We start from the raw sequence: 21,373 nt of genomic DNA, 5'->3' as shown, positions 1-21,373 counted from the left end.
AAACCCAGCTGATGCTAAGGGCTTCTTCTGCAGATATTAAGCGTAAATCAAAGTTTTAGCATATAATAACGAAAAGAATCATTTCGTGAAGTATACCGTTTGCACTGGTTTTTTGAATTCGGTTTACTGCTAAATCTATGCAACTAGTTGGCTACAAGAATACAATATAATGAATTAATTTATAAAAAAATACCACAAATCTTAACACCTTACCATTACTTGTGACATCTGCTTAATAAGCTCCACGATGCGTTTTTTGATTTTATTAAACTCATCTCGCGCTTCCTCAGTTGAATCATAGTCCATAAGAGCATAAGTCATCTGGGGAGATTCTTCTGCAGGCCGATAGAAGCGCTCTAAAACTTCTCCACATAAATCAAAGATTGTTGGAATAAAATTGAAGAGATTCTAAAGTGTTAAAATATATATCAAGTTAAATTTCAAAACTTAAACCTATCATTTAATATTACCGGTGCTATCTGCTCGTGTTTGAAAGCTGTCAACCAAAATATTGAAGCCTGCAAGGATACAAAAACAGAGTTGTGCCTTGAAATTGTATAAAGGAGTTCGAGATATCTAATAGTATGGCAGTATATTAGGTATTAACTCAAAATATTCAGCCAGTATATAAAGATGAATCACTTTGGAAACTGCTCCGGCATCTGCGAAGTTATCTTCTTAGTGCATAGCTGATCAACTCCAAAATATACTATAGCCTATAATTAAAAAATAAATAAACAGAATAAATAAAAGTATTGAACTAAAATTCTTACTTGGACAAGTAGTTTCATGATTTCATAGGCATCTTCTTCCAACATATCTTCGGTGGATTGCAATAATGCGAGCGCTTTAAAGATGTAATCTAATCCATTTCCTTTTAACAGTGGTTCAAATACTGATGCCCTGTCATCATCCTTGTAGAAATTCCGTGAAAACAAGATAACGAGACACTCGCTTGCACCCTAAATTTAAAAAAAGATTGAAACTACAATAAAATAAAAGAACGCCGGCAGTGAAATAAATACTTTGCGAATAGCTAGCGATGGCGATAATAGGAGCTGAAGCAATATTTGTAATATTCCCACTTCGACGATTGACCTGTTTGAATTGCCAAGTATAATTATAGACAACTGACATTTATATTACGATAGTAATCTTACTTTGGAATTATCCAGCTTAAATGGGCAGCCAGTGTTTTCAATATGGCAATAGCGAGCTTTTCAGCCACTGAGTTATTCTATACAGTTATTTGATATACAAGCTCAATAAGTAGAAAGCGAATATTTGCCTAAAATGCAGGTATAAATTACATTTTCAAGGATATTACAATACGACTGCAGCATCGAAGTCCATCGAGCGAGCCAGCCTTCATTACCAGGGACTCCTCGCATCAAAGTTAGTTCGCTCTCGCCGGATATTTTCACTCCCTCTGGATATTCTGACTCCAATACTTTTGCGCTCACTACTGCAGTGATCATCGCCCGCTGGAGATCCTTTTTACGTGAATCGCTAATAGCACTATCGTATAAGAATATATCCTCTGCTAGCAAACGATATACTATCAAGGACAATTCTTGTGTGGTTGGCTGTAAAGATATACGACCATCAATCTATGATCTCACTGAACAAAAGGCTTCAATAACTTACCCCTTTCGCTGCCATTTCTTGTAGTTGGATATCCATTGACTCCCAGGAAGAAGGCCACTCACGTTTAGCCACTTCTGAAAAAAGTTTTGCAAGCTTTTCTTTAATATATTGCTTCTCTTCTAAAATATCTTTAGTTCCCTAAATTATGGAATAAAATAAGCAACTTTAATTCCTGAGAAGTTTGATAAGTAATTACCTCCAAAGCCAGCAAGCTAATAATATTTCTCAAGTTATCTCTAGCATGCTGGTCAAAAGAGGGAGAATTCCATTGAATTCGCACAGTATCCTCTAATAAACCTAAGGCAAAGTGGCGAACTGTATCAGGCTGCAGTGAGGACTTATGGGCGAGATTTTGTGCGTAGATCAGGCATCCCGGATCAGATTTTAATCGTTCGCAAAACTATTGATATAAAGACATAAGTATATAAGATCTTTAAATACCTAGCGTATTGCCTCAGAGAAACAAACTTCATAAGCTGATTTGCGCGCATTTGACGAAGTGGTTGGATCATATATAACATTTATTGCTTGAACAATCTCGTTAAGAACTATATAGAAGTAAGTTAAGTAAGGTGTTGGCAATAGCAAACATTATTGTATTCTATACCTCTCTCTTCCATTTCAAATGCAATTCGAGTTAAAAACGCGTCTTAATTAGCTATATAGGAAAATCGAGACCGTGACTTGCAAAAGAAACTGGTAATATTTTGGAAAATGCCACCTATAACTCAAGAATTCGAATCTATCCCTGATCCTTAAAGACTGACTATTAGATAGTGAGATTTTATGCAGGGAGATAGAGCTTTTTCGGTGCATTATTTGAAGGACAATTGGAAATTGAAGAAACTACTACATTATTTGTAATATATAGAAAACTTCCCTTTATATTACATGTAAGTTACTGCAGTCGAATAAAAGAGATATGAACCTCTATTCAATATTATTCTAGTTGAATTGTGAAAGCACTTGGAAATATGGTGCCGAAAGAGTAAGAGGGAAGTGAAGTAACCACATGTTTTGCTAATAACTCATATAAATTCATAATATAGGCTAAAAAGTATAGGCTATAGCTTCATGTGATACATTTTGCGTACTTAAATAGATTTATATTGGACAAAATAATCATGAACCAGATTCAAGCGTAGCACTTAAAGATAAAGCTATTCTAACAGTATATTGAATATGTCTATCTATAAAATATCAGTGGATAATCTACACTTAAATAAATAAATAATAAATATTGAAATAAATAAATTATATATCATGCCGCAGTTTCTCATAAAAAGGCTCTCCAAGGTTATCGCCGACTAGTTTTATATGCTCGACGAGAGTTTCCAATACGATCTCCGTTACACTTGGCTGATTAATAACTACTCGGAAAAATGGTGGAATCTCTGCAGGTGGTGGAAGCGGGGAATAGTCTATCATAAACTCTCCAAAGTGTCGGATTCGTCTATGGATTTCACATGTGAGCTGGGTAAGAATAAAAGACCATTTTGCTCGATCGATTTTCTCGAAGCCAGAAGGGAGTTGCAGTTGGGGGGGTATATACCAGAAGCATACTTGAAGACTCTGTGGCTGCGTTACAAGGCAGAAGCCTTGCGGTTCTGCTTTTTCGATAAGATGGCTTAGATAGCGAGCCCGAGTGAAAGCCAATTCTATGCGTTCAGCAAACCCGTTGCTGCCATAAAAACGCCAGCTTAGGAAAAATTTCACCGCATCTGGTCTTCTACCGCAGCCGATAGTACCATCCCCCAAGTCGTAACTATTGCCATGAAACAGATACTCTGCATTTAAAGAATTCGATGCCGAAAATATTTGTCGATCCCTAGCAATTACGCAGGAACATTGAAGAGGGACCCCAAGTAGCTTATGAGCATTAATTGTGATAGAATCAGCCTATAATCAAAAGCACACAGTTAACGCGTGAACGAGCATCTACAAGTTAAGGGGTTTTACTAGCTCTGATCCGTCAAGTAAATGCTTATGTTTCGGAGAAAAGATGACGCTACCTCCCCACGAACCATCCACATGTAGCCAACAGCCATATTTCTTGCAAACTGATGAGATACTTCTTAGCGGGTCAAATGCGCCCTATTTTAAATTAAGTTAGGAAATGAAAATACCGAGGCGATAGGCTCAGAAATTACCAAAACCGTTGTCCCCGAGGTAGCATTGACAAAAAACGGCGTTTCATTTCGCTTAATGGACTCTTTTATCAAGCGTTCTAACCAAACAGCCAGCAAGTGTGAGTGGCACAGTCTATCTTCAGGTATGACATCTCGTATAACTCACCGAGCTCTGCAGCATCCATTTTCCCCGTTAAAGGATCTACAGGAACGGCAACCACGCTTTCTTTTCCAAGCCCCATCATCACCGCTGCCTTTACAATGCTGTAGTGGCCATGCGCAGACGTAAAAGCCACTAAGCGTCCATATCTTGAGTTCGGAAAATACGGCTTCGGAAAATAGCCCTTATCCTTGATGCACGGAAAAAGATAGTTTCGGGCCGTTATTAATGCAAGTTGATTTGACGCAGACCCACCGGGACAAAAAATACCGCCAGCAGACTTTGGTTGAAACAAATGACATTATTGAAATTGTATGTTATTCGACATTTTATAGGCTCACCTCGCCTAGACCAAACAAATGAGCTAAATTTCTCGTCACCTCCATCTCCATAAGGGTAAAAACAGGGGAGACATGGTAGACGTGAGCATTTGCATTACTAACTCCTAGCAGTAATTCTGATATAACTCCAATCGGATTCGTGCCGGAATATAGCTTATCGAGAAAAGCGGGATTCCATGAGTTGGGATTATATTGTAGAGCCAACTCAACAATATCCATACAATCTGGGAATCATATTATAGTTTTGCTTAGTAATCAACTATACTCTTCGTAATGGAGCCTACCTTCGATTCCCATTCCATTATCGGGCAAATGAAGGTCAATAAGCTTTTTGAGCTCTTCGGGTTTATGATAGTCTATAACAGGCTTTGTTCTATTTCGACCATTGTTTACATCTGTTTACGTGGAATTATATTTCTTTAAGCTTTATCAGTTATCGGAACACATGACTTACATTCCGGAATAATCTCTTGCATCCGCTTTAGCATGTAACTAAGCAAAATGGAATCATCTTTAACCTCTAGTTCTTGCACCATAGTTACAGAAGGAATTGTGCCAATATAAGGTTTCGATGACTTTTTCGATTTTTATAATCGATTTTGTCCTGAATAATTGTTTTAGCATATGAAATTGATATGTTGTGTTCTAGATTATTCTTTATTTTCACTGGTTTACATGAAACAGCAGAGGAAGAAAAAGGCAGCTTGGAGTAGGACAAAAGGATGGAAGAGTGATATTTTTACTTATTAAGAACAATACCGTCAAACTAGATAGGATTTAAAGAAATTAGAAGTATATCATGAAAGAGCAAATAAGAGTATAATATTTACCCGTTGCTTGAACCATTTGATGGTCTCATCTTTCGTGACGCGGTGCTGGAAACCAATCTTCTGGACACAGCGCTTACGCCGGCTGACGCGAAGGCCAGGGCGGCCCATAACGACATAGAAGTCCATACCGTAGATACCAATTGATGGATCATATTTAATACCCAAGTCAATATGCTCCTGAATACCGAAGCCAAAGTTTCCAGTACCGGAGAAATTGCGGTTGCGCAACTCATACTCCTTTACTTTCAGTCCGCGTTCCAGAATTTCCTCAGCTTTAGGACCGCGTACAGTCACATGAACAGCAATCTTTTCATTGCGACGAATGCCGAACGTGCGAACTGTGTAGCGAGCTTTAGAATATACGGGCTGCTGGCCAGTCAGCTGCTCGAGCACCTTAGCAGCACGGGTCAAACGGTCACCAGATTCGCCAACACAGATGTTGAGGACAAGCTTCTCAATCCGCAACTCCTTCATAGGGTTGCTGGTAGTAGTCTTCTTGTCTTCGGTGCTCTGTTCAAATTAGTAATAGATCAATTAGTTACATCTTAAAAATGCATAATTGATCATAAAATCTCTTTCATATCAATCCATCCATTCTAATCTATTCCCCAACACAGATATGTGTTTATCCTTTCATTCATCCATCCTAGTGTTCATTAACCCGAAGTTTGGCTAAGTATCTGTTATACTTACCATGATGAATTCAACGAAGCTTCCGTGGGATGGGAAAAGAGGAGGTTCATTCTTACGCTTCTCCCGGCAAATTTTGTTGTCGAAAGTTCAAGTCACAAATTTCAGAGTATTTCAGCCACTTTCTTTAATTTTGAGTGAGTAGATTATTTCGAGTCGCGAATATCTACACATGTGTTTAGAATTAAAATCTTTTATAAAAACAGCTTATACTCTACAGTATGAGCTGTAAGACAAACTCGTGCCGTCTCTAATCTTCGATTACATAGTAGTAAAAAAATTAATGCAACCAGAATGTAGCATATCAAATCTTAATTAGATCTAATATTAAAGTTAACCGCCGCTAACAGGAGGAATTACGGCTATTTCATCCCCTGGCGTCAGCTGCTTCTCAGTAACATCCTTCTTGTCTATGTACTCCATGTTTATAGCGTAAACACAGTTGTCAAGGATTGGTTTTAATAGTGGATGCTTTGAAATGAGATGATCATTAAGTGAGCCCAGATTTGGCGACTCTCCTAGAATTGATAGCTCAATAGGTTCAGTGCTGTGTCCCGTGGCATCACGAGCTGCTGCAAAATAGAGCACGGTTATTTGCTATTTTACATAGAAAAGAATGAAAATGTTTTTAGTATCATTTCAAATTTTATATATATTATCACTTACCTTTTTATTGGTATTTGACATAATCCAAAGCTGCACGGAAAAAAGTGGCACAGTTCATAAAACCAGAAATCTCTAAAGCTGAGCTATATTTTAAGAGAGATGGAATGCAATGGAAACTGAAACAATAGAGGCTACGGAGGCGGCTGCCAATAGATTGGCAGAATTGCTAAGACATCCTGATGATCTCAACACGAAGCTAACGGCACTTCGATCTAGATTTGCAAAAGAAAAGGTGTCGATCGATGCGCAATTAAAAGCGGGCGTGCAATCACATGTCGACAGCACCCAAAAATCTCTTGAAGTACTAGATACATCATCAGACCAAATGCGAAAAATTAGAAAGAACATGCAGATGATTGATCGCATTTGTGTTGAGACTCAGAGAATGATCAAGAATTACCCTCAGATAAATCAGGTAACTTACCACGTCTTTTAGATCTTTATCCTGAATTATATCTCAGCTTTAAAAATAGATTTCTCGCATTCATCAAAATTTTGCCGCTACGCAGGAAGTAGCCCAAAGCCTACAAGAATTCTATCTGAAGATGGACAAGATACAAACACTTTTCGATAGGGAGCGAAGTGATCCGCTTAAGTCCACAGAGGACTTACTCATTATTCATGAACAATTATTCAAACTCGAAGAATTTCGCGACATGACTCTGCATAGGGCTCGAGCTTCGTCTTCGCAGGAAGTAGTTGTAACTCTTCAGCAATATTTTCGACGATTAGACGAATTCTCCAAAGATTTTACTCGACATATCTGGAATCTTACGCGTAACCTCCTAGAACTTGCTAGAAATCAACAACACAATACTATAGTATGTCTTGCAAAGATAATCGAAATAGAAGAGAATGCTGATGAAAAAGCTCAAGCTACTGAAAGAACACGCTTTGAAAATGAAAAACTCGCATCAGCCACGGGCGTAAAGTGGAGCTTCTCCCAAGGCAGCCCACGCACAATTAAGTCATATCGTGTACAGTTTTTCGACACATTGCATGAATCTCTCTCTGAAAAGTTTGAAGTCCACTTTGAAAAGCACCGGGATGACTTAGCGGGTGCTCTCGATGATACTGGCTTCATATTTGAAGATCTCGCACTAGTGTTTGATGAGCTTGTTCCTCGGTTTCCTAAAAAATATAAGATATTTCCGTTTTTCGTACTTGAATACCACCGCCACGCCCATGACATGCTTGGTCGAATCCTTCAGCAAGATCCGGAAGGAGGCGTGGTTTTGCGGATATTGCAGTGGGTCCGGGAATATTACGATACAATGAACGTACAACTTGGGGTGACAGAAGAACTACTTGAACCTCGTCTACTTGATGGCAAGGATGGCGATTTGCTCGATGACTATGTTAAATTAGTACGACAGAAGTTGGATGAATGGATAACCAATCTGATGAACACAGAGACTTCTGAGTTCACAGAGCGTAAAAATTCACCAGAAGTGGATACAGATGGCCGCTACACAATGCAGGGCTCTGTTATTATGTTCCAGATGGTAAATCAACAAATTGACATTGTATCTGAATCAAATCAAGGGCCGCTACTTTTCAAGATAGTGAACGAGTGTCAGGAAGCAATGACCCAGAGCCAGAAACTATGGAAGGAGCTTCTGCAATCCGAATATCGAAAACTAATCGAACTTCCTAAGGACGCTCAAGTTCCAGGATTTGTTGATTATGCAATTGCACTCGCGAACGACCAAGTGCGAAGTGCTGATTTCTCTGAAGCCATTTTGAAACGCCTTCACCCAATGCTTGACAGATCGTATTTGGAGCAGATTGAAGATAAACTTAATGCATCAATGGATGGTTTCCTTGAGGTGGCACAATTGGCAATCGGCTTATTAATCGATGTCGTTTTCAATGATATCAAGCCGGTATCTGGACAACTGTTCGCGAAACGGTGGTACGAGGAAGAACTAATGCTCTTAGTAGTGGAAACTCTCAAAGATTATTTTAATGATTTTCGGAGGCATATGAACGAGTATCTTTTCGGAAAGCTAACAGATAGAATTTTAGAACGGTTTCTCATAACATACCTTGAAGCGATGCGTGGCAAGCAAGCTAAACTCAGAATGCCGACCTGTTTGGACCGTATTAAAAGCGACGTAAGGGCAGCTTTCAACTTCTTCGCGCAATATCTCCCAGCACGAGAGCTGGAGCCACATTTTGATGCGATTGAGAAAGTATACACCCTTGTAGGCAGTTCGCGAAAAATGATCTATCTAGACTATTACGCACTTCGTAAATCATACCCGGATGTTCCAGTGTCTTATGTGGAAGAGCTACTTTCTAAACGAGATGATCTCGATCGAACCGCTGTAAAAGAGATTATTGAAGGTATCAAAGCTAAGGCAAGAGAGAAACAAGAAAAAGACTCTGATTCAAAGATAACCATTTTTTCAAAATTGACTTAACTTTCTTATTAACGTAACGTATTTTATCTCTGTAATATTTCCCCCTTAATTGATCAAAAATGAAATATATATTTTAAAGCCACGAGCAGTCACTCTATATTTCAAAGTTGAAAGATATTAAGTTATGATCATTGCAAAGATGAAACGCGACAAACATACACAGGCTCTTCTTGGGCATTCGCTTTATAATAGAGTATCCAATAGCCATGTGCTACTAGTTGGAGCGGGTGGGATTGGCTGTGAGCTTCTCAAGAACTTAGTGCTTTCAGGATTTAGAAGCATTGAAGTGGTAATTACATTATGCAGATTAGTCCCGATACACTTTCCTCTTATATTTTTAAATTCTTCATTTTTATCGCCATTGGGTAGGTGGATTTAGACACAATAGATCTATCGAATTTGAATCGACAATTTCTCTTTCAGAAGCAGCATATAAAAAAATCTAAAGCCCAAGTAATATTCCAAAGATGTAATACTTTTCACAAAACTGCTAATTCTCTAATCATAGGTGGCCAGAGAATCTGCTTTGAGATTCAATCCTTCAGTTGAGATTATAGCTCATCATGCAAATATAAAGGATGCAAAATTTAATGTTGAGTGGTTCAAGAGATTTGATATTGTCATGAACGGGCTCGACAATTTAGGTAAGGGATATTTTTTGTTTTATTTTAGGTCATTCGAATACTAATTTAAAACAATAGATGCTCGGCGCCATGTGAATCAGATGTGTCTTGCAGCTAATGTTCCTCTTCTTGAATCTGGTACCACAGGTTATCTGGGCCAGGTTACTGCCATCCAAATGGGTCGAACAGAATGCTATGATTGTCAACCAAAGCCAATTATCAAAAGCTACCCAGTGTGTACTATCCGTAGTACACCCAGTGCACCAATACACTGTATCGTATGGGCAAAAAGCTATCTTTTCAGGTATATTGCTCGAGGCAACATGATTTTAATAATACTCCCTAAACTTGGTCTTGAATTTTAGCCAGCTTTTCGACGAACCAGAAGAAGATGAAGATATGGCACTTGAAAAAGAGAAGCATGAAAATCCAGATAATGCGAAGGAAATTGAGAATTTAAGGCGAGAGTCAGAGGAGCTAAGGAATATACGAAGCTCTGTTGGGTCAGATAATTATTGTCGATTGGTATTTGAGAAGGTTGCAGCTCTCTTTTCTTGCATTATTATTACGCACGGTGCTAATATTAGCATATCTGTAGGTTTTCAATAGAGATATCCACCGTCTTCTTTCTATGGAAGATATGTGGAAAAATCGACGCGCTCCCATCCCTCTAACTTTTACAGAGTTTGACCAGAAAAACACACTTACAGAAAATGGAGGTGTGAATAATAGTGGTACTACTATTGGACGTGATCATCGAGTTTGGAGTTTGGAGGAAAACTTTGCTATGTTTGTGGACAGGTAATATTCATTATTATATGCTTACAAATTATATTTTCGGCCTACTTCGATATAAATCAATAGCATTCAGCGATTAAGCAAACGGGTTATAGATACACAATCTTCAGAGCAAATTACTCATTTGTCTTTCGATAAAGATGATGACGATGCATTGGATTTCGTTACGGCCACTTCGAATTTACGAGCACACATATTTGGAATCGAGAAAAAATCACGTTTCCAAGTCAAGGGTAAGGCTGATTTTTTGCACCGTGTATCTCTACTAGACTTTGTTCTTATATGTCATCTCAATAAGAAATGGCCGGAAACATTATCCCTGCGATTGCCACAACAAACGCGGTCATTGCTGGAATGTTGGTGATGCAAGCTTTTAAAGTGTTGGATGGAAGGTTGGGTGACTGCAAAACGGTAACAAGAAAAATACTACTCCTTTGCTTTCAACTGGTTTTAAAATCTCTGCCGATAGATATACCTTCGTCAAGTTGCTCCCAAACTCTTTGTAACGGAGCCTCTTGCACCCCCCAACCCAGAATGTCGAGTTTGTAATAACCATTACTGCATCCTGCGCACAGACGTATCGAAAGCCACTTTACGAAGTGTAATAAAGGGGATTGATCAAGAATTTAAAACGGGATATGAAGTAATCGTTGCCGAAAGAGATCGGTATGACTCTACAAGTCGAATCATTATGTTTCTTTGATCTAATCCTTTAACACTTAGCATTCTCTATGATATTGAATTTGATGATAACCTTGATCGCACGCTTGAATCGCTTGCCATCACAGATGGCAAGATGCTCAGTATCACGCGAGATGACGAAAGCGAGGGTGAATATGCACAGACGCCCATTATTCTCTCAATATTACAAAAGTAGGTGAAACTTGCAGTTTCAAATTTACGCAATGGAACTAATGGGGAGATGAATAGACATGAAGATAGTCTTGGGGATCCACAGATTTCATTGGAGGTAACTGGCGAGCGAAAGCCACAATCGTTACAGAGTAAACGGAAGCGGGAGGCTGATGAGGAGCGTGACGATGTTAAGGAAGAAGGGAGCTCGGCAAAGAAAGCGCGACAGGATATTGGCGTGGAAAGGAACGGGATCATATTACTGGACGATGAGGAGCTGGTCGTGCTGAACTAGCCACTGCTTGGTCAAGAAGGGGGCTGCAAATATCTTCTTTTTTTAGTTGGGATTTCTTATGGGAAAAAAATATAAATAAATAAAAATTAATAATGACTTTATCTTCCAAAATGGGACTAATGAAAATCCCATTATATTCAGCTCAGTCAGTTCTCTGTTTTTTCTTTTATTCTTGTTTGGTTTGTTGGTAGCTTGAGCCTTTGGATCCTCATCCGGGCTGACTTCATTCCAATCCCGCTTGCATCACGTAATCTATTTTGCCATTGACGTGCACATAACACCCCTCGGCATTACATGTTATTCTATCAAACTCGCTCATGATTGCGCATATCTACTTCTAAGAAGTTCAAGCCTATTTGATTTGTAGTAAACGGAAGTAAAATTAGGCGTCCCAGTGAACAGGCTGAGTGTTTTCGAAGCGGGTATATAAGCCATGTGGTTTAAAAAGCATGAATACCACACTCCCCAACTTCGCAAGGCAATCTCAACGGAATCATTCACCGTCCCACCACTTATTTCTACAAATCAGTTGCCAGTGATGTCTAAAGGAGATTCATTTCGGAAGATGGTGATGTTGTCTTCTCTTCTCTGAATTTCTGCATATAACTAAATAGTGTCTTAATATATAGTCATGTCCTGCGGTTATACTAACTAGAAAAAGTCAACCATATGTTCAAGATGGAAAATCATCAATCATTATCGCAGTACTTGGAAGAAAGGGAGTTGGAAAGGTACATTTGACATTTTATTATAATCATTGAGATTTTATGCTCAGTTTTTCTATTCTAGTCAACGCTTATCCGATTGGGGTTGGATGATGCGAAAGAATATCGGCCGCAAGATGATAGTGCCAGTAATGCAGCATATCATGCCTGCTACTACGCTAAAAATAACGTAAAGCACAACATAAAAATCTTAGAGTTGGGTGAAGGGTTTGTTGAGGAGGATGAAAAAGACAGCATTTATCCATTAGATAGGTGGAAGGTAATTTTTATGTCGTTTTTTTTTTTACCTTAATGCAGAGCTGCAAATTTTATTATCACCTATAGGAAGTAGAATCGGCTCATGGAATAATAGTATGCTTTGACTTGAATTTACGGGATTCAACTCACGGGATATACAGGACACTTTGTAAGCATTATATTTATGAACTTGGCAAGTGCAGTATTAAATTTTCTTCAACAGATATTTTAAAGGATCTCGGAATTCCAATTGTTCTCGTAGGGTGTAAATCAGATGGATTTTCGCGGAAGCGACAAGTTGATACAAAGATGGGCCCTAAATTAGCTTCAACGTTTGCAATTTCTTATAAGGAAGTGGATGCAAATAGCAACAAAGGACTATGGAGTATACGAGAATTGTTCGTTTCGCTGATAACTTCGGTTCTCTCTCATTCAAGTAAATTTAGCTTCTTTAGAGCCATATTTTATAAAGGCGCGCTAACGTTTTCCATTATCTTACAGCTAAGCTTTCAGTCGAATCAGCCGATACGATGTCCAATGCTCCGAACCCGGAGAGTTATAAAGATTCAAAATTGAAAGTGAAACCTCCTCTAATTATTCACTCACTCAATTCCCGAGCGCAAGTGGCTAGTGCAGAAAGTGGAAAACGGCAAATCAACCATAGCCAAAGTCTTCACCCGACCCTTAAGCACAGCGCCCGCACCTGTCCTCATGCATCTTCGACTTCCAACTTGTTAAATCATTTTGACGAAGAAACTGAACTGTTGCCCAATTCTTACAGTTTCAGAAGAAGAGGTTCAGATTTTACGGTTCATGCGGTATATCCCTGCAAATGGCCACCTCCCGATCCTCACGAAGAAAACCTACAAGATAATTTAGAGCCCCCTGTTGTTAAAGGACGAAGAGGATCTAAAGATAGCAAGTATGCAGCATATTTTGTGAAGAATGAAATATTTAGTCCTACAAAAGCTAAAATTTTTATTTAGTGAATCGAGTGCCGGCGGACAGACAATCGGGGAGTTGATTGATCGACTAGTGAACGTCGATATGGATAAAGGTAATCCGTCACTATATTTTAGATTTTGCTTGGAGAGCTTAGACTTTTTATTTATTATATCTAGATGATCTCTTCTGCTCCACTTTTCTGATGTCTTATCGGCGATTTATGCGGCCACTAGAGCTGTTAACGCATCTTATCGACCGTTTTCATCAGGAATGTGATGATCGGTCGTACTTCGTAACCCCGGTACAAAAAAGGTGAGTGACACAGATAAGTAAAACTCTGGAGATAGATGACTTGACCACGATAACTGTAATAGAATCACGGACGTGATTGCTGAATGGGTGCTCGATTACTGGAATGATTTTATACACGCTGATACCCGTAAAAAACTCCATATATTTCTCGAATACCTCTCCGCAAATGAGTACACGCAACCGCTTTGTGATATTCTAGCACCCTTGATAATCAAGGAGCCTTGTGAACGAGATCTAGATAACTGTTGGGGTTTAACAGATTATTCAAACAACTTGCGCTCCTCCACTCAATCTTCATCGTCGGCCATTTCTGAGGAAGAGTTCACACACATCACTTCGCTAAGAAAAGATAGTGGCTATATATCTCCTACAACCATTTCTGGCATAGCAGGCGAAAAATTACCCGTTTCGGATCTTCCAGCAGAGATCTATGCAATGATATCAGATCGGATCCAAATTACTCCAACATTTCATCTTGGAGAGGGCCTACTCTCGGGGATTACTCCAGATGGAACACCTTTAACAAAAAACACAACCCCTCCTCTATCTCGGCAGGTCCCTTCATCAATCAACTCGGAATATGTGGCCCATCGTAAGTTCTCAACCGCTTCTTCCTATTCAACCACGAGTATGCAAAGCGGTATCATCGAGAGAAATGACGAAAATCACAAATTTGCTGGCGCCTCCTCTTCCTCACTGCAATCCCCGAAGTTCGCAGGGGGAGATGCTACAATATTAGCCTTGATTCTTCCACTCCCACCATCAGGGTTTGTCTCAAACAAGCGTAGAGGATCATTGCCTACCAGCGAATCGAGCAGCACGCTTCGCATATCTCGTCGACCAAGTTTCGTTAGCCTCACTGCAAATCGCAAGGCATTCAGCGCGATAGTTAATCCTGATCCTTTTCAAAGCATTCTAGAATTATCTGCAATGGAAATTGCTTCTCAATTGACATGGATCGAGTTTGAACTCTTTCGAAAAATTAAAGTAAGACCTCATTTCTCAGTAAAATGGCTAAAATAATATTAATCTAGAACTATTCATAGCCGCGTGATATGATACAGCAAGTAATGGGGTCAGGGGAAAAAGACCAAAAAAGAATATCTCGCTCAATGATACCCAACGTTTCGTCCTGTAGTTCGCATTTTAATTTTGTATCCGCATGGTATATATGCAAAATATTTGTTAATCTTGTTAACTATTGTTCTTATGATTTCATTTTAGGACGGCAACTATGGTCCTTTCACAACCTAAGTTAAAACAACGTGCGAGAACTCTGGAAAAGTTCATGCAAATCGCTCAGTCTCTTCGCGAGCTCAACAATTTTAACACCCTTACCGCCGTGCTCGCCGCTCTCAACAATGGTCCAGTAGGGAGGTTAACGCAGACTTTTGCCGTCGTTCGTCAGCGGCCAATCTACCAGAAATATCAAGGGCTGGTTACCCTTATGTCCTCAGATCGATCCTATCAAAACTACAGATTAGCACTTAAAGGGTCAACGGCTCCTTGCGTTCCTTACTTGTAAATTCTGTTTTGGGAAATGCATCAACATTAAGTTATTAACTTTGTACAATAGGGGCGTCCATTTAAAAGATTTGGTGAGCATTGCAGAAGGAAATCCTGATTTCAAGGAAGGACCAAATATCCACTGGAAGAAATTTCAACTAATGGGAGACACGATATTTGGCACAGTAAGAAGATTTCAACGAAGGTAGGTAGTTTGCAGCAACGTATAGGAGGAAAAAAAATAACGGTAGCTTTTTCGAACGTAGTCCATATACGCATATCAAACTTGAACCTGAGATTATCAAGACAATTGCCGCTTTACAGTTATGGAGCGATGATGTAAGAATTTAATTACATTTTCATGGTGATAGGATATGTCTAAAGCTAGATCTATCTTGTCTTCTAGTTCCTCTATGATCGATCATTAGAGCTAGAGCCACGTGTGCCAAGGTCAAGTTTACCCAGCACACCAAACATTTAAAATGGAATTATGATAAATTTACTGCTGGCATTACGATCATTTAGTTGCAATTCTCCTTACATCATCCTGACTTGATATGGCATCCTCAATTTCATTTGTGTAATATTTTTCCCCTTTTTACTTGAGTTGTGTTTATATAACGTTCAATATATCTCTTCAGAGTTGATTAACACCGCATCGTTCTAAAAATATCCTAATGTGTGTGGATTTTCCCGCCCAATCTGTATTTATTAATTTCTCTACCGACCGATATGGAAATTAACGTTCTACAATTAATCCTTAGAATAAGTTTCAACTAATATGGTTTTATTTCCACAGTTTTATATGCTTCACATCCTAGTGGCTTTAGTATGGGTGGACACTGGCACGAGTAGAATAAGAGTAGAAGACTAGGAGCAAAAGTAAAAAAAAAAAAAATGAAAAGAAAAGCAGCTATTGTTCTCAAGGAAATGAGGAGACCATTGTTGTTTCTGATTTTGCTCTCTATCCTACTCGCCATTGCGCGTGCACAGGACACTCAGGATACAACCAATACAACCACAAATAATTTTGAAGACGAACCGACTGTAGATTCTCAGCCAACAATTGATTCTAAGATAGCCATCGATGAGCAGCATGAAACAGTCCCTACTACATTTCAGAATCCTACTACCAGCATCCCTTCTTCAGAAGCCACAGCTACTGCAGGTTCAGATTCTTCCGCTCATTCCTCCCTTCCGGAGACTTCACTTTCAGCAGAACCTTCACAAGCTCCGACACCAGCCGTCACGAATGTACCAGGTTTACCCGAAAATGTAACGCTTGCAGAAGCCAATGCCGAAACGCTCCGCGAAACATGTGCTGTGCTTAGCGGTATTTTCAAACTTACGGGGGGACAGTGGACCGAAGCAACTGGTTGGAGTAGTCAAGATATGCTATCCTGTTGTGGTTGGGCGCGGGTTCACTGCAATAATGTGGGTGTAGTAACTCGATTGTAAGTTAATTGTATTGATAATATAGGTAACAAAATAAGAAAAAATTAAGTATATATTTTGATCTAGGGACTTGGCTAGAAATAATCTTCAGGGTCAGATTCCTTCGATATTTGGCAAACTGATGGGATTGATTCATCTGTAAGTTTAGAATGTGCATTTATTAAATGATTTTGCGAATCTAATTTTTGCAATGTTTTGGATTCAAGTGATTTGAGCGGAAACTACCTCACAGGCAATCTACCTTCAGAATTGGGGAACTTAAAGACACTCAAATACCTGTAAGTTCGGCCTAGATTATCCTTTCTTATTTCCTTCGTTTAACGGCGTACATGTTTGATAGAAATGTAGACGAAAATAAGTTATCTGGAATACTCCCGGACTCTTTAGGCACTATCCCTGTCCTCGAGTATATGTAAGCACCCATTTCCCCACAATTTCTATGAAATCGCTGATTTTCAACTGCTTTCCATAGCCATTTGCGAAACAACAGTTTTACAGGAGGACTCCCTCAATCGTGGATGGACATGACAAGGCTACAGGGATTGTATGTTTAGAATATTATAGATTTCAAAATTCAGTCTCCAACTCATAACATGTATGCTATTAGATTTCTATCGAATAACACTTTATCCGGAATTATTCCGCCCACTATTGGAAAATTAATCAATCTTAAGGGGCTTGCACTTGACTCTAACCATTTCCAGGGCAAAATTCCTTTGGAAATCGGGCAATTGAGCAGCCTTCAATTACTGTAAGAAATGTATTGATTTCTAAATATTGTACGTTCCTTCGCTCACTTAGGGCTCAGTAACTTGAAAGGAAACAATTTGACAGGCCCAATTCCCGACACTCTGTATTCTATTACATCATTGATAGATATTGTTCTAAGTAAAAACGAACTTACCGGCGCTATATCCCCCGCCGTAGGAAACTTAGCGGCTGCCCGAATATTGTAAGTAAATTCGTGTCTCCCGATATACTTGAATATAACTCCTATGTATCTAACTCAAAATAGTGATGTTGGGCATAATCAGTTGAGTGAAAAAATCCCTCCCTCTATCGGAAACATGGTTTCCCTTCAGAAACTGTAAGTCAACTTTGTATATGAATATTTATACGTATTCTAATTGAATCCAATAGTCTACTAAATCATAACCGATTTACCGGCACCTTTCCAAGTGAAATTGCCCAACTCCAGAATCTTGAATACTTAGCACTCGGCCATAATCAGCTAAATGGAGCATTCCCTTCGATAGTTGCACCTCCCAATCTGGCATATTGCAGAGTTCAGCCGAACATTTTCCAGGTGTGTCCCACAGATGCTGAAATGAGGGATCAGAAAACGCTTGCATTCAAGTGCCATTTGGATTGTGGAACTAGATTAGGTCCTCCAGCCAGAGCGAATGCACCACCATCAATAGCAACTAATGGAGCTGTTATATGGTTTGCTTCTGGATTAGTAATTTTATTAAATTTCCTTTTTTTTTACCCGCAATGTAACCTAATTTCATTAATCTTCTATACATTGTAACCACATTAATCTAATGAGTATTTTCTAGCGTTTCTTAATAAACGTAATATTTGAAATAATTTGACTACGAGAATAATTTAATATGCTATTTGTTAAATCAAGTGGCTTATGAATGATTCCGCATCGAAAATATTAATCTAAGGACTACATGAGATAGACTCCCTCTCTTTTCACAGACATCACACCCTCTCTGTCCAAGAGGTTCATATCATATTGCGCATCGATAAAATGGTAAGCTTCTAAAGACGATGGATGTGTTTTTAGGATAGATGGATGGATAACTCCTTTACTGGAGTGAATGTGATTTTCAAATGGGGAGTGAGAATGGTTAATAATGCGATTTAGATGCTTAAATCGCATTTCGTGAAGAATTTTGATCTGTGAAATGTTAAAGGATATTTTGATCTTTTATTTGTGATTCCCTTATGAATCTCCTAAAATTTTCAAGTAAGAGCTAATTCTCTATTTTATCGTGTAGTCTGAAGCGACTGCTACAATTCGTACCCGCAAGTTCCTCACCAACCGCCTTCTGCAGCGTAAGCAGATGGTTGTCGATGTGCTACATCCATCGCGTGCTAATTTGAGCAAGGATGAAGTGCGTGATAAGCTTGCAAAGATGTACAAAACCGATAAGGAGAACATTTTCTGCTTCGGTTTCCGCACACATTTCGGTGGTGGCAAATCGACCGGCTTTGCGCTCATCTACGACTCACTAGAGTCAGCAAAGAGATTTGAACCCAAGCACCGCCTTGTTAGACACGGCCTTGCGGAAACTGGCAATGTCGCCCGCAAACAGCGCAAGGAGCGCAAAAACCGTGCTAAGAAATTCCGCGGAACCAAGAAAGCCAAAGCAAACAAGGAGAAGTAAACTTAATGACATTGTAATTACAAATATCCTCTCCTTTTGCTTTTTGTGCTGGTGTTGGCATGTTATAAATAAAATATATTTCTCTTTCAATATCGAGATCTCTGCTATGTTTTTTGCTTCGGTTTCTTAAGTCCATATTAGGCTCTGTACAATGCCTCTGAAGCCTTTTTCAATCTCGGTTTTCGGCTTTACCCTTTCCGCCGTTTTCATTTTCCAAATACTTGCACTAATCCAATATCGTAAGAGTATTTACTAAACTATGGAGTGGGTACACTAAGCGGATATATGAAGTGTCTCACGAGTTTACCTATTGTGTTCGGGCCAGCAAGTGGGCCCTTAAATTTTTGGTCGAAAGGCTGAAACAAGGGCTCATCCAGCCTGACCATTGACCCTGTTTCCCCGCTTTAGAGAAAAAGGGAAAGGGGGAGTTTCTTTCAAGTTGTCTCCCTTTTTTTTCAGCTTATCTTCGTTTATTTATTTATCTTCTTTATTTAAGTAGTAGTTCTATTTCTCAATATTTAACATAGCATATGATCGATTCGAGGTGGTCCATTACTAATTCTAACGGCAAACGAGTTAGCCTCTTGAACGAAGAGCACTATGATAGCTCGATCCCTCAGTTCTCGCCCCAAAAGGCTTGCATACTTTCAGTGACGAATGTCTCCCTCATTGCTCACAAGAAAAAGTACTTTTGCAGCTATCCCGACTGTGATAAATCATTTACTACAAGGTATTATCTATTTCAAATATTATGCCATGGATATCGATATTAACATATATTATATTAGTGGACATCTCGCTCGGCATCACCGAATTCACACGGGAGAGAAAAACTATGCCTGTCTCATGCCCGGTTGCAACTCCAGATTCTCGCGAAAAGATAATATGTGGCAACATTATAGTAATAATAGTTTAAAGCATTCATTCAGAACGACTGATTCATTATTTCTTTTGTTAAATAGGAACTCATTTCTCTGCAAAATCCCGTCAACGGCCTCGCACAAAAAGCAATGAATTTTCCGCCAGATATGATCCTGTAAAACAGGAAGAAGTTGTTCCGGAGTCTGCTAGTCAGATACCGCATTTTACGGCCAGTGCATTTGGGTGAAATAAATCAAGGTTAATCAGCTGTGTATGATCATATGTACGATCTTTAGTATTATCATTTACAAAGTTAAATGTTTTGTTAATGTTAAGAAAAATAAAAGTAAATTCGTATTATATTTCATTTTATTTGTGAAAAAGCAATAAAAATAAGTATTATGGTCGTTCATTTTTATTAGGAAAAGAAAAAAAAGAAAGGATTGTTTACAAGTCGTCATCTTCCTCGGGCAAGGGCTGAGCAGCTGCCTGATCCAGCTCCTGATTATATTGTTCCATAAGGGCAGGATCAACCTGCGTCTCAGGCGGGCGAAGAGCAGGAGACGCGACAAAATCGAGACTTGGGTTGCCTACCAATTTACGTGCTAGCCAGAGGAATGGTTTCTCGAAGTTATAGTTCGATTTAGCCGAGATGTCGTAATATTGCAGGTTTTTCTTGCGATGGAAGGTGATAGTCTTGGCCTTGACCTTGCGCTCTTTAATGTCGACCTTGTTGCCGCAGAGTACAATGGGGATGTTCTCGCATACTCGAACAAGATCGCGATGCCAGTTGGGGACATTCTTGTAGGTGATGCGAGAAGTAACATCAAACATAATAATTCCGCATTGACCCTGAATGTAGTAGCCATCACGCAAGCCACCAAACTTTTCTTGACCAGCCGTATCCCAAGTGTTGAAGCAGATGGGACCGAAGTTGGTGTGGAAAGTAATAGGGTGAACTTCCACGCCAAGAGTAGCTATTATGAGAAAATTGTATTAGATATAGTTGAGGAAAGTGATTAAACTAGACATTTTGGTATGATTATTGAAAAATATTTACCGATGTATTTCTTTTCGAATTCACCTGTCAGATGGCGCTTCACGAAAGTGGTTTTGCCTGTACCTCCGTCTCCGACTAATCAAAGAACCAAAAATTGTGAGATCGAAGGAATGGATAAATTTTGTAAAATCATCTTACCAAGCACGAGTTTGAAAGTAGGAACTTCTTGCTGTGGTTGGGCCATTACGACGTAAGTCTATGGAATAGTATAGAGATTAGTGTTTAGCTAAAAATACATTTTAAATCATCTTAAAAAATGAAAATCATCCAAAGTGAAAATTCAAGTTTTTCGATTAAAGGTGAATTATCATTTCATCCATCTGCAACAAATAATTATACATACTTTATATTCGTATCTAATGGATGGATGCAAGAAATACTATGAAAAGAAATAAAGAAATGGAAGATAAGGCGCG

General features: G+C 39.0%; 11 protein-coding genes across 11 annotated transcripts; 6 read left to right on the top strand and 5 right to left on the bottom strand.

Annotated features, from left to right (window-relative positions):
- Nucleotides 1-201: 201 nt before the first annotated feature.
- VTP21DRAFT_3496 (uncharacterized protein) lies at nucleotides 202-2,267 on the bottom strand (the record flags this gene model as incomplete). Its single annotated transcript, XM_069393805.1, has 11 exons — nucleotides 202-408; nucleotides 471-576; nucleotides 643-716; nucleotides 774-962; nucleotides 1,026-1,098; nucleotides 1,161-1,237; nucleotides 1,311-1,586; nucleotides 1,648-1,785; nucleotides 1,844-2,047; nucleotides 2,116-2,195; nucleotides 2,255-2,267. The coding sequence occupies 11 exons, from the start codon at nucleotides 2,265-2,267 to the stop codon at nucleotides 202-204; spliced, it is 1,437 nt and encodes a 478-aa protein (XP_069249500.1).
- Nucleotides 2,268-2,901: 634 nt separating this feature from the next.
- Nucleotides 2,902-4,813, bottom strand: VTP21DRAFT_3495 (uncharacterized protein; the record flags this gene model as incomplete). Its single annotated transcript, XM_069393804.1, has 7 exons — nucleotides 2,902-3,546; nucleotides 3,607-3,741; nucleotides 3,798-3,874; nucleotides 3,943-4,216; nucleotides 4,278-4,501; nucleotides 4,562-4,672; nucleotides 4,732-4,813. The coding sequence occupies 7 exons, from the start codon at nucleotides 4,811-4,813 to the stop codon at nucleotides 2,902-2,904; spliced, it is 1,548 nt and encodes a 515-aa protein (XP_069249499.1).
- A 203-nt stretch (nucleotides 4,814-5,016) lies between these two features.
- Nucleotides 5,017-5,803, bottom strand: VTP21DRAFT_3494 (60S ribosomal protein uL5; the record flags this gene model as incomplete). Its single annotated transcript, XM_069393803.1, has 3 exons — nucleotides 5,017-5,043; nucleotides 5,108-5,617; nucleotides 5,801-5,803. The coding sequence occupies 3 exons, from the start codon at nucleotides 5,801-5,803 to the stop codon at nucleotides 5,017-5,019; spliced, it is 540 nt and encodes a 179-aa protein (XP_069249498.1).
- Nucleotides 5,804-6,130: 327 nt separating this feature from the next.
- VTP21DRAFT_3493 (uncharacterized protein) lies at nucleotides 6,131-6,484 on the bottom strand (the record flags this gene model as incomplete). Its single annotated transcript, XM_069393802.1, has 2 exons — nucleotides 6,131-6,394; nucleotides 6,464-6,484. The coding sequence occupies 2 exons, from the start codon at nucleotides 6,482-6,484 to the stop codon at nucleotides 6,131-6,133; spliced, it is 285 nt and encodes a 94-aa protein (XP_069249497.1).
- Nucleotides 6,485-6,572: 88 nt separating this feature from the next.
- On the top strand, nucleotides 6,573-8,889 carry VTP21DRAFT_3492 (uncharacterized protein; the record flags this gene model as incomplete). The annotated part of the gene is made up of 2 exons (XM_069393801.1): nucleotides 6,573-6,878; nucleotides 6,937-8,889. 2 exons carry the CDS (start codon nucleotides 6,573-6,575, stop codon nucleotides 8,887-8,889), a joined length of 2,259 nt encoding a protein of 752 aa, XP_069249496.1.
- A 124-nt stretch (nucleotides 8,890-9,013) lies between these two features.
- VTP21DRAFT_3491 (uncharacterized protein) lies at nucleotides 9,014-11,457 on the top strand (the record flags this gene model as incomplete). The annotated part of the gene is made up of 11 exons (XM_069393800.1): nucleotides 9,014-9,178; nucleotides 9,259-9,342; nucleotides 9,398-9,533; nucleotides 9,591-9,816; nucleotides 9,878-10,049; nucleotides 10,111-10,313; nucleotides 10,377-10,543; nucleotides 10,609-10,721; nucleotides 10,780-10,976; nucleotides 11,034-11,183; nucleotides 11,241-11,457. The coding sequence occupies 11 exons, from the start codon at nucleotides 9,014-9,016 to the stop codon at nucleotides 11,455-11,457; spliced, it is 1,830 nt and encodes a 609-aa protein (XP_069249495.1).
- A 433-nt stretch (nucleotides 11,458-11,890) lies between these two features.
- Nucleotides 11,891-15,663, top strand: VTP21DRAFT_3490 (uncharacterized protein; the record flags this gene model as incomplete). Its single annotated transcript, XM_069393799.1, has 14 exons — nucleotides 11,891-12,025; nucleotides 12,087-12,188; nucleotides 12,247-12,441; nucleotides 12,507-12,588; nucleotides 12,643-12,855; nucleotides 12,921-13,341; nucleotides 13,406-13,476; nucleotides 13,541-13,676; nucleotides 13,739-14,663; nucleotides 14,723-14,841; nucleotides 14,901-15,197; nucleotides 15,253-15,387; nucleotides 15,449-15,521; nucleotides 15,589-15,663. The coding sequence occupies 14 exons, from the start codon at nucleotides 11,891-11,893 to the stop codon at nucleotides 15,661-15,663; spliced, it is 2,979 nt and encodes a 992-aa protein (XP_069249494.1).
- Nucleotides 15,664-16,112: 449 nt separating this feature from the next.
- On the top strand, nucleotides 16,113-18,065 carry VTP21DRAFT_3489 (uncharacterized protein; the record flags this gene model as incomplete). The annotated part of the gene is made up of 10 exons (XM_069393797.1): nucleotides 16,113-16,636; nucleotides 16,704-16,775; nucleotides 16,844-16,915; nucleotides 16,978-17,049; nucleotides 17,110-17,181; nucleotides 17,245-17,388; nucleotides 17,446-17,589; nucleotides 17,653-17,724; nucleotides 17,778-17,943; nucleotides 18,018-18,065. The coding sequence occupies 10 exons, from the start codon at nucleotides 16,113-16,115 to the stop codon at nucleotides 18,063-18,065; spliced, it is 1,386 nt and encodes a 461-aa protein (XP_069249493.1).
- Nucleotides 18,066-18,396: 331 nt separating this feature from the next.
- On the top strand, nucleotides 18,397-19,036 carry VTP21DRAFT_3488 (40S ribosomal protein eS24; the record flags this gene model as incomplete). Its single annotated transcript, XM_069393796.1, has 2 exons — nucleotides 18,397-18,399; nucleotides 18,647-19,036. 2 exons carry the CDS (start codon nucleotides 18,397-18,399, stop codon nucleotides 19,034-19,036), a joined length of 393 nt encoding a protein of 130 aa, XP_069249492.1.
- Nucleotides 19,037-19,566: 530 nt separating this feature from the next.
- Nucleotides 19,567-20,144, top strand: VTP21DRAFT_3487 (uncharacterized protein; the record flags this gene model as incomplete). The annotated part of the gene is made up of 3 exons (XM_069393795.1): nucleotides 19,567-19,766; nucleotides 19,825-19,937; nucleotides 19,999-20,144. The coding sequence occupies 3 exons, from the start codon at nucleotides 19,567-19,569 to the stop codon at nucleotides 20,142-20,144; spliced, it is 459 nt and encodes a 152-aa protein (XP_069249491.1).
- Nucleotides 20,145-20,344: 200 nt separating this feature from the next.
- Nucleotides 20,345-21,141, bottom strand: VTP21DRAFT_3486 (uncharacterized protein; the record flags this gene model as incomplete). Its single annotated transcript, XM_069393794.1, has 3 exons — nucleotides 20,345-20,874; nucleotides 20,958-21,032; nucleotides 21,096-21,141. The coding sequence occupies 3 exons, from the start codon at nucleotides 21,139-21,141 to the stop codon at nucleotides 20,345-20,347; spliced, it is 651 nt and encodes a 216-aa protein (XP_069249490.1).
- Between the last annotated feature and the right edge of the window lie 232 nt (nucleotides 21,142-21,373).

The sequence above is a fragment of the Calcarisporiella thermophila genome (genome assembly GCF_041956535.1).
Source record: "Calcarisporiella thermophila strain CBS 279.70 unplaced genomic scaffold VTP21scaffold_17, whole genome shotgun sequence".
Classification (NCBI taxonomy): Eukaryota; Fungi; Calcarisporiellomycota; class Calcarisporiellomycetes; order Calcarisporiellales; family Calcarisporiellaceae; genus Calcarisporiella; species Calcarisporiella thermophila.
This window is presented reverse-complemented; position numbering and strand designations above follow the sequence as displayed.